General features: G+C 42.1%; 1 protein-coding gene across 1 annotated transcript; it reads left to right on the forward strand.

The window, feature by feature from the left end:
• Positions 1 to 2,750: 2,750 nt before the first annotated feature.
• Positions 2,751 to 5,369, forward strand: ZNF281 (zinc finger protein 281; the record flags this gene model as incomplete). Its single annotated transcript, XM_084211034.1, has 1 exon — positions 2,751 to 5,369. One exon carries the CDS (start codon positions 2,751 to 2,753, stop codon positions 5,367 to 5,369), a length of 2,619 nt encoding a protein of 872 aa, XP_084067160.1.
• Between the last annotated feature and the right edge of the window lie 9,392 nt (positions 5,370 to 14,761).

Below are 14,761 nucleotides of genomic sequence, written 5' to 3' on the forward strand. Positions count from 1 at the left end.
AGTGTGTTTTTCAGGATTCTGCCTGCGTATTGCAAGAATCAGTACCAAGTTGCACTATTCACTCAGATCCTGGACACACACCCTGAAATAAGGTGAAGATGTTCAGGAAAACTCATTGAAATGAGTATTTTGTTTGGTTTTAGCTTTTTTAGTCTTAACAAGAAGAGGCCAATGTGAAGCAAGCCCTTAAAATAACTTTGTTGATTCATGTATGCTATCTGCTTGGGTTATTTTTTTTTATTGTCCTCCTACATTTCTTATTTTCTTCCATTTTAAGTTTCTAAAATAATTGTCTTCCTATTTAAGTTTCTAAAATAATTAAGTCTATGCATTTGTCAATACATATGTGGGAATATATTTTTAGTGTAGAATTTGGTAGCATATGTTTTCTTACTTTCAGTTTTACGAAAAGAAGTATCAGAAGTAGAGATTTTCACTCCTCAGTCTGCCTTAGCATCTTCCTGTTTTCACTTTCTGAAATAAATTTATTTTGTTAGTCTGAAAGACCATTCACATATAAAATTAAATTTTCTAATTAATGTTATGGATCTTTTGGTGCTAAGTTTTTCATTTTCAAACAGTTGAATATCACAGTATAGTTGATGCACTCCCATGTTATCAAATAAATGCTCAAGGTACAGCCTATAATGTTGAAAAATAGAAAAATAAATTGACCTTGATGAAGTGTGTCTTCTTTTGTCTGTTCCCAGGAAAGTTTATTTCAGGTATTTCTACTGCTGAAATGATTAGAGTTAACAGCTTTTTCCCTCCATTTTATTTTACAGGGTCTCTTCATCTTCCTGATATATGGGGTGTACAACACAGAGGTAAGTCTGCTTGGAGTATCTCAAGGCTGACAGAGTGAATGAGAGAAATGACAGGTTTCTTATCTTGATAACTGAGGGACAAAGTTGGCTTTCCATACGAGTGTCCTACTGCCCTTCATGCTTGGACTGGCTTATATGCATCCCAGCTTACCATTAAACACAGACACCCTGAATAAAGGGACAGACTCATTTCTCATAGGCATTGACTAATATTTTACTGCTGCTTTAAGTTTTTTGAATTCCTGGTCTGTCTTTTAACACTTAGCTAAACCTGACAGTCCTAAACTGTTGTAATCGAATGTACATTTTGAAATTAACTGTAAGTCTACATGCTATAAAATATTTAAATTATAAAAGGAAGTAGTTTTACTTAACAAAATTTTGAAGTACAGAAATGGCATAAAATTCCACTTTTTTGCATGAATCAGATATGTTTAAGAATTTAAGATCTGACCCAAGCCTTTGTAGCAGTCAGGGTTATGAAAAGTACTTGCTATTATAGAGTTATATAGTAGTTGCTATATTATATTATAGGCTCATAAAGGAAAATATTTTTGACCCATAAAGCCTAAAAATTGTAAGGAATCTATCCACCTTGTTCTGTTACTTCCATTACATCAATAATAAAAATTTTTTAGTATTAATATGTTTAATTCCAAGTTTTTAAGCTAAGGTACCCTTCTGATGCTTGCATTTTAAAACCTTGCAGAAATACAAAAAGCTTTTCAAGTAAGCACTCAGAAATTAGGCAGAATTCTATTTATGTTTTATTATCCTCCAAGGAGGGCATGGACTATTAGAAAAATAGTGGAAAAGGTCCCCTGGTTAACCGAGGTGTAAGGTACTATTTCAAAATAACAATTTTATCTCATGTCTAATATGAGGATGAATTATTTCCGTACGTGCAGCTCAAGCAATGAGCATCATTAGAACGGGTTTTGCTGTGCCAGTGGGCCAAAGAATCCCGGCCGTGGCCCCGGGGAGCTAAGCTGCCGGTGAGATGTCCCAGCCCGCCGGGGACCAGGGCTGCACTCAGCGCTCCCAGGTCGCAGCTGTTAAAGGCTGGGACCGCAGCCCCGCTCCGCAGCGGGTACGTGGCAGGGAGCGTGGGAGAAGCATGAGTCAAATGTGCCCTATGGACATCCCACTAGAACAGCGGCAGCTCCAGGGAGCGGAGCGGCTTCGTTCTCTCCTTGGCGTTACGGGCATCTCATGTCACTGCTTTGGGGTCAAACAGCAACACCCTCGAGCCTTTGTTAAAAACCTCAATTTTAGCCTTCCTGCATCTGCCGCTTCTCCACCCGGGTCACGAGAGCCGCAGCCGCTGCCCGCGTTCGGAGCTTGGCACGGCCCGGGACCGGACCAGCCGCGCGTTCCGGAGCAGCACCTGCGCTCTGTTCCCAGGCTGCGCCCGTCCCGCCGCGGGCGAGCGGCGGTACCCGGTCCCGTTATCCGGGCCGTGCCGGGGGCGGAGGCCGCGCCCGGCTCTGCCCGCAGGGAGCCCGCGACTCCCGGAGCGCGTCCCGGCGGTGCCGCCGGGCCCGACCCGGCCCGGCCCCGCGGCGGGCAGCGCCCACCCCGCGCCCCCCGCGCCGCGCCTGCGCGCCCGCGGCCCGTGCGGCCGAGGCTCCCAGCGTGCCGCGCGGCGCGCATGTGCGGCGGGGCGGGCGCTGCTAATTCCATTGTGGAGCGGACGCGGCGATATTTGTAACTGGCGGCGGCGGCGGGAGCCGTAAGTGCAGCCGGGCCGGGGCCGCCGCGGGCGCGGGGCGGGAGGCGGCGATGCGCCCGGGCGGCGGCTGCCGGGCCGCCGAGGGAGCCGCCCGCTGAGCCGGCGCGGTCCGGCTGGCTGGCGGGCGGGCGGGCGGCGGGTCCCGCAGCCCCTCTGGGCCGCGCCTCCTCTCCGGCCCGCCTTCCCGGGGGATGAAACTCGGCAGCGGCTTCCTCGGCGGCGGCAAGAGGGCGGCGGCCATGGAGCCAACGTTCCCCCCCGGCATGGTGATGTTCAACCACCGCCTGCCCCCGGTCACCAGCTTCGCCCGGGCGGCCGCGCCCCCCGCGGCGGCCCAGCACCCCCCGCAGTGCGTGTTACCTCCGGCCGCCGCCGCCGCTTCCTCCACGGCGGCGGGCGAGCCCCCGGCGCCTCCGCCCCCGCAGGACGTGACTTTCAAGAAGGAGCCGGCGGGGGCTTTCCCCTCCGCGCCCTCCTCGCAGAGGAGCCCCTGGGGCTTCCTGCAGTCCCTGGTGAGCATCAAACAAGAGAAGCCCAGCGAGCAGGAGGAGGAGCAGCAGTCGCAGCACCATCACCACTACGGGGGGCTTTTCGGGGGAGCGGCGGAGGAGAGACCCCCCGGCCTGGGCAGCGGCGAAGGAACCGGCCAGAGCGTGATCCAGGACCTCAGCCTTCTTCACCACCTGCACCAGCATCCCCACCGAGACCTGCTGCTGACTGGCAGAGGCGAGGGCGCTCCAGGGAGCGCGGGTGAGCCAAAGCACGACGCCCAGGTCAAGAAGGCAAAGAGGCCAAAGCCAGAAACTCAGGGAATCAAAGCCAAGCGGAAGCCGAGCGCTTCATCCAAACCCCCCCTGGTGGGAGATGGGGAAGGTGCCGTCGCGTCCCCCAGCCAGAAACCTCACGTCTGCGAACACTGCAGTGCTGCCTTCAGGAGCTCCTATCACTTGCGCAGGCACGTGCTCATCCACACCGGGGAGAGGCCTTTCCAGTGCAGCCAGTGCAGCATGGGCTTCATCCAGAAGTACTTGCTGCAGAGACACGAGAAGATCCACAGTAGGGAGAAGCCTTTTGGGTGTGACCAGTGTAGTATGAAGTTCATCCAGAAGTACCACATGGAAAGACACAAGAGGACGCATAGTGGAGAAAAGCCATACAAATGTGACACTTGTCAGCAGTATTTTTCAAGGACTGATAGACTGTTAAAGCACAGAAGAACATGTGGTGAAGCCATAGGTAAAGCGGGGGCTGGAATGGAGCCCGGATCATCAAATAGCATGGGTAGCTTGGCTGCATTGTCTCAGGGAAATACAAGTTCCTCAAGGAGAAAAAGTAAAACAAAAAATACATCCACTGAAAACAAAGGAAGCAAGTGTAGCAGCAAAATCGCTGAATCTCAAGTTACAAGTAATGTGGCCATGTCAAGTTATGCAGTTGATATTCCTATTGTGTCTTCCAGTGGTGGTCTAGTTGGCACAGGCGTAGAAGAACTTCAGAAAAAGGTGCCAAAATTGGTCTTGAAAAAAGCGAGCAGAAAGCAAGGAGACAAAAATTACCTTAATTTTGTATCACCACTGCCAGATATTTTGGGGCAAAAACCACTGTCTGGGAAACAGAGTGGCTCTCTAGGCCTAGTAGCCAATACCGGTGTAGAATCTATTGGCCTTCTCCAAAGTACAGGTGGTAAACCGGGTCAAATAAGTAGCAATTATGATGATGCCATGCAGTTTTCAAAGAAAAGAAGATACTTACAAACTGCAAGCAGTAACAGTGCCTTTTCACTTAATGTCGGACACATGACTTCCCAGCAGTCCGTCATCCAGTCTCCAGGTGTTAGCGTTATGGATAACGAAGCTCCTTTATCTCTTATTGATTCAGCATCTTTAAATAATGAAATAAAGTCTTGCCACGACAAGTCTGGTATTCCTGATGAAGTCTTACAGAGCCTTTTGGACCAGTACTCTCACAAATCGGAAGGCCAGAAAGAAGATCCTTTCAGTATAACTGAACAGCGTGTGGACTTGCACACCTCAGGAGAACATTCAGACATGGTTCAGGAAGAAAACTTGAGCCCTAACTCTCAAACAGTTTCAAATGATAAGGCAAGCATGTTGCAAGAATACTCAAAATACCTCCAACAAGCCTTTGAAAGAACAACCAACAGCACTGGTTTTGCTTTTGGACCCAGTTTCCAGTTTGTTAGCTTGTCTTCAACTCTCCATAACCACACTCTGTTTCCAGACAAACAGATATACACTACATCTCCACTTGAGTGTGGCTTCAGCCAATCCGTTACCTCAGTATTGCCAACTGCGTTGCCAAAACCTCCGTTTGGGATGTTGCTTGGCTCTCAGCCAGGCTTTTATTTGTCTGCTTTGGAGGCTTCGCATCAACAGTTGACTCCTTCTCAAGAGCTGGATGATCTCATCGATCCGCAGAAAAACTTAGAGACTTCATCGAACTACCAGTCAACATCTCAGAAACTGACTGGTCAGAAGGAACAGAAAAACTTAGAATCCTCAACGAGCTTTCAGATCCCGTCTCAGGAGTTAACCAGCCAGATAGATCCTCAGAAGGACATAGAGCCTAGAGCAACCTACCAGATCGAGAACTTTGCACAAGCGTTTGGTTCTCAGTTCAAGTCGGGCAGCAGGGTGCCAATGACTTTTATCACTAACTCTAATGGAGAAGTGGACCATAGAGTAAGGACTTCAGTGTCAGATTTCTCAGGGTATACAAATATGATGTCTGATGTAAGTGAGCCATGTAGTACACGAGTAAAAACCCCAACCAGCCAGAGTTACAGGTAAGGTCCTGACTGTGACCAGGCTGTGGGGTCTTCTTAATGTAATTTGTTTTACTTTGACAACACTGCCATTGGAATGTTTCTACACGGTCCTTTTAAGAATAATGTAACATGCCCTTTCAATGCAACTTTTCATATTTAGTTTATTTTGTTAGTGTGATTTTTTTTAGCTCTGTTTATTATGGTTTTTAATCAAAAATCAATAGTTTTAAAATAGCGTTTTTGTTCAAGTGACAATGTTTAGCAATCAAATTTACATTATGTAGATTGTCAGGGAATAGCCCAAGATTTTAAAATGCAAAAAATTAACTTTGTTCCTAGGACTAAAGTTTATTCTAATTGCTTTACTCTCAGGAAAGTGTAATGAAGCATGGGAATTCTATGCACCGCAAGTGTATTGGAACTTCCAATTTACAGATGATGACAAATATATCTCAGCTTTTTGAGGAAGGGATCTTTGACATTTCAAATTGCTGTCTCTTATGTCAGCTGATCTGAAAGAATTTTGCTACCTAAATCTTGTTGTTTTTAAAGTACTCCTGTTCTTCCAGGTGACGCTCATTCCAGGCAGGTGGAGCAAATATTCTCGGGTCTGCACGATGAGCCCAGCACGGTAGCTTTAATCTGAACAGTAATGTCCCCAGAACTTCTGTGTAAGACTGTAATTCCGTAAAGAGATTCTGTTGACACAAACCGTGAGAGCAGAATGTGTGCAGCTGGGTCATGTCATTAAAGCCCCAACTTGAAACTACAGTCCAAATCCAGATAGGGTTTTGGGATACGTTATTTGTTACACACGGTTCACAAAAGTCCATCTCCTGCTCCTCCCCTTTTCACATTATTTTAGTGTAAAGGGTTCCCTCTATTTTATTGTGTTCCTGGTTTCTCTGGACTTGATCTTGGTTGTCTACCTGCCCGGCCCACCCATCTCCCCTTCCCCATCCTGTTTTTTTTCCCCTTATTCCCTTGTCTCTCTCATCCCAACATAATAGCTAGCTTTTAAAAAGATTTACATTCCAGAAAGTGCATATCTTATGATGTGCTTTCTGATGTCTTATGACATCAGGTGATGAACAATGAACACCCACCTGTTTTAGAACGATGTCGAGGTTTCCATGTACAATAAGAAATAATCTACTCCCAATTGTACATAGTGAGGCCCCTATCCTGCATCAGGATCAGCTACCACGGACCCCTGTGCCCAGCAGTGTCCCGGTGGTGTCACTGGAGCTCTTTACGGAGGGGCTTGCAGCAGTTCATCATGGCAGGCTTTTAGGGCCTAAGGCTGCAATTCCATCAAAGGATTCTGGTGATGGCATCAACTACAAAAGTAGAACTTGAGTGGCTTGTTAATATCAACAGAACTTTTCTTTGGAATTATTGCCTTACTTTATGTATATTTTGTGGTACATTATTTATTATATGTGAATCCTGATTAATGCCTGTGGAGCCATGGAAACCTGCTAGAAATACTGGTGGCCATTCAAAGCTGCTGAAACGCAGTGGCACTGCTCTAAACCACTTTTTGCAAATGAATTTTTTGATTAGTTTTTTAATGTAATTTTTGGTGATGTTTATGATGATGGTTTTTTATGTACTCTTGGTGATGTTTCAGTCTTATGTACTTTTCTGTTGTCAGGAAGGTACCAGTGGTTGTTTGCAGTCTTATTGTGTAATCAGCCTATTACAGGCTTCCATGTATAATAAAGTTATTAACATTGTGCAAGTGTAAAACACTTCTGTTATGAAAGTGGTGTATTATTAAAGGAATTGTTACAAAAATCCTGGGTAATTTCTCCTGTTGTCCCTCACCACTATGAATAGAAACCTGAGCCCATTCGTGATCTCTTTTGCTAGTAAACTTTTTTTCCCCCCCTCACTAACCTAGAATTTGTTCTCATAGAATCTGTGTAACTCCATTAACTTTTTATTTATACTTGAATCTGTATTTCATGCTATTTCAGTTTAAATAATCAAACAACTGTTCTCTAAACACAGAACCCAGCCTGTTATCAGGGATGGAATAGTCCGTAACCACTGTGTTGGCTTTTTTAGTACCTTTTCTTTTGTTTTACAGAGGTTATAATTTACGTTCTTTATATTGTGTGTAGTAGAAGTTGCATATGTATTGTTCTGGCTGTTTGCTTTAACTTAATAAAACCCATTATTCACAAAATCATAAAGGCATCACTTCTATTATCCAATCATGCTTTTGAGGGCTTCGTAAGGAAACATTAGGAGATTAAATTTTGAGAAGGAAGGTTTTCAGTTTGTTTTCTTCAGTTTCCTTTTGAGTCAAATAATCAAAATGTGCTGGTTTAGAACCAGGAGTCTAATTCATACCTTTAGCCTTAGCAAAACTTTAAAAATTTTCTGAAGCTAAAATGTTTATACAGCCTCATCTTTTCAAATCTGTGATTTTAGTTAAAAATATCTGAATTGCATTTTGTTAATTGCAAAGACTTCTCATAGTTGCTGAAAGTTCAGAATGACAAATACATAATGTAGTAACTTAATTCAAGGTAAAGATTGTAGAAAATCCTGTATCTGCTTTTTGGGGGTATTATTTGGTTGTAATTTCCCCCTCACCCTTCTGTTAATTCCTGCATTATAATGAAAGGCGTGTAAAAGCAGTACTATAGCAAAATACTTGAAAAGCATTTTAGGTAACCTGAAGGTAGGTTGTGGATTTACTTAGTCTGTATTTTTCTTCAACTTTGCATGTATATTTGAATCAAGGCAATGACAGATGAGAAAAATCCTTGGCATGTTGAAAAACAAGCACAAAAACCTTACAAAAAGTAAATCTGGAATATGCTCAATGTCTAATATTCAGAATGTTGCTAGGAATCATTTAAAAGTATGATGGGCAAATGTAGTGGGATTTTATGAGCTCTTTACACAGCTTAGTCCTTCAACTATGTTTCTAAATAGAGCAGAACAAAACATTTTTCTGCTTTAATATGGGGTTCAAATTTTATTGTAATGAAGGTTAGGGGTATGTTAAAATTGCATAGAAATTGGGCTGTGGCTTTACCTGGTACATATTTGAAAACTACATAGTAGCAGTTAACCCATGTGAACTTTAATTAGAGATGTGTCAGTGAGAGAAGAAGGGAAAGCAAAATGGCACTTGAATTCTTTTCCACTTTCTTTCAAGGTTTAGGTTGCTGTTTTTAAAGGAGTTATGGGAAGGGGATGATAACCTGCTGCCTACCAATAATAGGACTGTAAAGAATTCATAGATGTAATGATAGAAAATGGTGCATAAACTGTTACACTTCCTCTTAGGATAGTTCTCATAACATTATTGCCTTGGAACCTAGTGCACTATGATACCTTGGACTGTGGTTGCACCTCTGTGTCCCAAGCCACTGAAAGTGCATGTCTGACCTGCCTGCATATGATCTAGAACAGCTAACTAAAATTTTTTGTAGTTCCTGAATTACTTCAAATGTATACTGACTTGTGGGAGAAATATTACAGTAAGAAATTGAAATGAAAGGAGAATTAAAAAAAAAAGTGAAAACAGAATGGTGTGAAAGGTATGCAATTTCATGTTTATGGACTACTGATGAAGAAAAGCAGCTTGATGCCTCATGGAGACTTTGAGAAGCTACTGGAATAATTCAATGTATTCTATTAGTGGGTTTTTTGTTATTTCAATTGTTTGGTCTTCCCCTCACCCCGGCATTATATGCTTGATAACAGTGTATTTGTCTGAATGATGCTTCTGGGTTTTTTCCCACCAACCAGAAATCAGTCTTGTTCATGTGAGGCTGCTGTTGTGGCTGTGGGAATGTTTGTAACACCCGGGAAGATACATGTGAGAATGTGTAAGTTACCAGATCGATGCTCTAGTGGTTGAAGAGAATCAGGTCATTCTAAAATCAAAGATCCTGTTTACAGCCCCTCCTGACCACCAGCTTTAAACATTTGAGCTGTAATTTTCCAGTCTGTCTCATGCTCTATCTTTCTCTGGGAAACTTCTGCAAAAATTGCCCATGTATTTCCTAAAATTAGATTAAGGAAGAAAACTTTCTTGTTCCACTGGTGTTTTCATCCCATGCTTCTTCAAAACCAAATCAGTATCATCCTCCCCCAGCTAGGACTTTAGACTATGTTGATGGATGTCCCTTGTTGAATCACTGCTTGTGAAACCTGGTAAGTTTCTGAAAAATGTTTTAATGTTCAGAAATGTGAAAGTTTGGTAGCTGTATCTCCAAAGATGATCCCTCCAGGACAATGTATCAGGTTGTTTCAATCGTTTGGTTGTTAGCCCATGTGGCAATCTTTTTTTTAATGTGTTGTTTATTGTCAGACTGGAATCTTTTCTTGCTGCTCATATAAACTGCAGTGTTCACTTTTAGTGTTCTCAGGTGATTTTTGTGCAGTTGTTTTGTTTGTACAAACACCTAGGAAAATATGGTTTACTATTGTGCACATAATTTGAAACAGTGATGTATACCCTGCTTAGCAAATGAACAGCTCTCATAAACTTTTAATCTGTGTTGTTTGAAACACATTTCTTGCACAGCCTCATCCTGCAGAGTCCTGCTTCATGCTCTGAGTGTCATCCTGCTCGATGGAGATACAAACAGCAAGGCAGTGTTGCTTGGAAGAAATTCTCTGTCATCGTGTCATCAGTCTCTTGTACATTCAAGATGGGGTGAATTGCAAAATCAACAGAAGATTCAGCTCTGGCATTTTTTTAACTTATAATGCTTCATAATCTTTACAGTAATTAAATTTTTGTATATAATGTACTGCTTTATTTTCATATTGATCCTTTTCAATATTTTGATTTTATTAATTGGATCATGGATCTGGTAATCTGAAACCCAAGGTTCTCCTTAGTAATGGGATGCTGCCACACTAGAAAGCTGTCCTGGCCTGAAATTTGCAAAAATATTGTGTAGCCAGATTAAAATGAAGAAAGAATTAAGAACTGATTTAAGAATATATTTTTTTATTATTTTAATACACTCTGTCTTACCTGAAAGGTATCTTAAATAGTCTCTTACTTAGTGCTACAGTTAGCAAAACATTCTGTGAGCTAATGAGGTATGTAGTGGTCATTATGCAGGATCTGCAACAAGCAGGTATCTGGAACATACAGATATTCTGCAATAGCTCATGCCCCATCTTTGATGCTAAAACCTGCTTAATCTAAAACTGGGTTATTACCCTGCAGAATATTCCTGTCTTGTTCAGAAGGATCCTTTACATTGTGTGTTGTTGGCAAAAGATTTCATTTTGATTTTTATCTCGAAGGTCAAAAGGCTGGTTGTTTTTTCATTCTGGATTTTTCCTTATAGTGTGTACTTCTCTCTGTGCATGTACTTTGTTCCCACTGGATAGGTTGGAGACTTGACTGGGATATGATGTGTGTGGGTGCTAGCATATGGCCAAAAATTATAATGAGGATGGATCAGGCTGCTCAAAGATTCTGAATATGTTTTTTCCTGAAGGGGGGAACAATACCTCACAGGTGGGAATGTTTCCAGATGGTATTATATTCTGAGATGAGTGGGAATAAGATTGGGCTGAGACCTGTGTAGAGTAGAATTCACAAAGAAATCCGTGTGCAATTCAATGAGTGACAAGGTTTAGAATCACTTTAATTTGCTTTCCAGTAATGAGGAAATACATAGATGTGTAATAAAACATCTTGCATGATTTGCTGAGGTGCTTTAAATTCTAGTGGGCAAAATATGTCAATGGGTCTTCTTACCTCTTAAAGAAAATGATCTCTAGAATAAAAAATACATTCTCTTGGAAGCTGCTTGGTAATACTGGAAAATGAGACTAATAAGGACTAGCTTCTTCAGCCACAGAGGGCATTCATGTTGTGTTAGCTATCTGCTTGGAATTCGGTCAGGGTGGTGGTAACACATTTACTTGTGGCAGCTCCTGGCCCCACGCTCTCTCCAGGGGCAGAAGGCAGTCCCAGCGTCTTGGCAGAGAGGATGTGACCTGCCTTGTGCAGCTGGGCTCAGGCCAGGGGCTGGGAAGTGGGAGAGACAGCGCAGCCAGCTCCGCTTCTTACAGCACTGAGGGGTTTTGGAAGGCCTGCTGTTTCCAAGTACTGATTCACTTTGTGAAACTGAAATGCAGCCATCTGTGCCAAAAGTCTGCTAGCTCAGGCTTGGCCAGAGGGCTGAATAACCCCAGGTGTTATTCAGCAGTGATCAATGGAGATGTGACACTTAAACTATTTAACCTGTTTAGCTTAAGAAATCTGTGAAAGGTAGCTCATATTGTATCATGTTCATGTACTTGGTCCATCAAGCCTTATAACTAAATATTTACACTTGGTAATCTTAGTGTAGAGTTAAGTCTGTATGAAATGTGTAGGTGGTTTAAAAATTTACTTCATGAGCATTCTTAATTAAAACTTCTTTCCAGTCATTTAATATTAGTCTGGGAACATGAGAGTTAAACTAATTACTCTTTTTGTGGTCTTGGAAATTGGATTTTTGGAGAGATGGCAATTTTTGTGCAGAGATACTAAATTTGATTATTTATTTTGGAGTCGTGAGACACTTTAGAGTAGAAGTATTTTCATCTTTTGTCTTATGTGGTTGTAGAAATCATACTTCACACGTGTTAAGAGTAGATGGAAAAGGGAGTAAGACTGCTGAAATCATTAGTTTTTACCATTTTTAACACCATATTCTAATGCTTACATGTTTTGTTCTTCTCACAATGAAGCTAAATTAAAATCTCTGAGAAAGAGGTCCCTCTAATATAGCATAATGAAGTCTTTAAATGGGTACAGTTGTAGGTCATCGTGAATAGGAATGCAGTGACCTTTGTCTTGACAATGAAGCTGACACAAGCTTCTCAGAGCTGTTCTTTTTTTTATTATTTCTCCGCCAGAAAGGACACAAATAAAACAGAGGATCCCCCTTCTCCCATCAGTGAACAAAATCAAAAGACTAGAAAATGTGTTGTAACTTGTCAGTTTGCAAAATCTAGGAATAACACTGACTTCTTTCTCAATATAGACACTGCTGCTGGAACAATTTGTGGCAAGGAGTTGGGAAAGGAAGGAAAGTCTACTTGACTGGCCATATGACTGGTAAAGGGCCTTCTAGTTTCTTAAGGTACTTTCTAATAGCCAGTTTTGATTTTGGGATACACAGTAACAAGGTATTCAAAATTATTATTTGTACCTACTTACAGTTTTGTATCTAGAAAAATCACAAATCTTCCTGTCATTCATTTTACACTTAATTTGCAGTACAGTGCAGGCTTGCAATGCACTGTGATGGAATCTAGCAAGGCTTGAATTTCTTGGTGGCCCATGTAAGGAAGTGAGGCACATAAATGTGGCTGTTTCCTATGAGGAGATGCTGTTACTCTATCCAGCTTCAGCAGAGGCTTGTGAACTGCAGTGCTCAGCAATTTTCTTTAACCACAGAGAATCATCTGTCATTCTTAAGTAATGGCACTACCTGCTACTTTAGGACTTTCTCAAGGCTTCAGCAATGTTCATCTGAATTGTGCTGCCCCTTGCAGAGGAGAGGCCTGTGTAGCAGAGCAAACCCTTCACCTGTGCAGTGAAGGTAACGAATGGAGATTTGTTCCTTTTGTAAGAAGTCTAAAGGACTTGTTGTCTATGATCAGATAATGATTTTTTTTTATTTTTAGCCAAGGACTAAAACTACATGTTTTTCTTGAAGAGAAGCTTTACTCAATGATAATGAATGATATTCCCATAAGGCCACAGCCTGGGTGAGTACCTGGAACAGGTATTTTTATTGGGAATGTCCCTCTCTGAGAATATGCTTCATCAAAAGGAAAAAGAGAAAGAAAATAAAAGTTTAGAATATGCGCATGTTATATCAGCGCTGTGTAAACTGAAAGAGTGAAACAGCAGTTAACATACAATATTAGAAGTTTTAAAAACCTGTTTCAGGAAAACAATACACTGATACCCTATAAATGGATCTAGTGGACAGTGAGAAGTGACTTCAATAGATGAGAATAAAAAGGTATGTGGGGCAGTATGTTAATGATTGGTTAGAAATATTTAACTCATTGTTTTCTATAAATGAGAAGACTTATTCATAAAGCTTACTTAATAAGCTGGAATGTGACCAATTTGATACCAGAAGAGCAATATGCCCTTGTGGCAAAAAAGGAGTCCAGCAGTGCCACAGGGATGAATAAGAACCTGGATTCTCTTTGATAGTAGAAGGGGCTGAGAGAGCTGTGAGTGTTCAGTCTGGAGAACACCAGGCTCAGCAGGATCTCATCAAATACCTACAAATACCTAAGGAGAAAGAATGAATATGAGGGAGACTCTTTGCAGTACTACCCCCTGGCAGGACAAGTTGTAATGGACACAAGACACATGAAATTCCACAAGAAAATTACTGGGAGGGTTGTCAAACAGAGGAGTAAGTTGCCAGAAAAGTCATGGAATATCTGCCTGTGGAGATATTTGAAGCCCAACTGCACATGATTCAGAACAGACTGCTCCACCTGACCTGGCTGGAGCGGGGGATTTGGGTAAAATGAACTCGAGGTCCTTTCCAGCATCAGTAATTACATGATTCTCTCTGATTGGTGGTCTGTGCCAAATAGTAATGACAAGTTCCATGCTGAAGGGACAGTGAGTGTCTCTAGGAAGTAGTACAGTGGTATGTCTGAAAGTGCATTGTTTGATGGAACAAATGGGCTCAGGAATTTAAAATGTTGCTGGGACTCCTGGTAAGTAGTTCAATGCTTCTGATGTCTAGCTTGGACACTTGAGTCTGCATTAACTTGCAGGCCTTTTCCATGACCTTCCTTAGACTTTTTTTAAAAGATTAAGAAGAAAAGATGATGAAGGCATTGTGAAACAAATTTTGGTCGTTTCTATTAAATACAAAACAAAATATAAAATATACAACATGTTACTTTGTTTTACCAACTTTCCTCCTTTCATTTCTTGCTAATTGTTGAAAGTTACAAAAAGGAAACATCTAACTGACACTAATTTACCTGATTTGGGAGATGGCAATTGCTTTTCCCCTCTTCTCCCCAAAGTTAGCTGAAATCGCCTGACTTGAAGCTGCTCAGACCTCATGCAGAGCAAAGCAAGGAGAATGCAGCTTCCGGTTTTGGTTCAGACTTTTGACTTGAAATCTTTCTTCTGGAGAAAGGCCGGCACAGAGCATTATCTTATCAGTCTGATGATAAGTCCTAACAGCATTAGGCTCTTTCAGGCATTGCTGTCAGCTGTTGTTCTGGTCACGGGCTCAGTTGTTGCAAAAGACTGTCTTGACAGGGTGAGGCAGATTTTTTTTTTTTTAAACAGAAAGCAAAAAATTATTAAAAAGGATAGGGGTTAAAATGTATACAGTGAAGGGATGACAGCAGGAATTTAAGTTTTGTATCCCAGAT

Source organism: Fringilla coelebs (genome assembly GCF_963513975.1).
Source record: "Fringilla coelebs genome assembly, chromosome: 9".
Taxonomy (NCBI): Eukaryota; Metazoa; Chordata; class Aves; order Passeriformes; family Fringillidae; genus Fringilla; species Fringilla coelebs.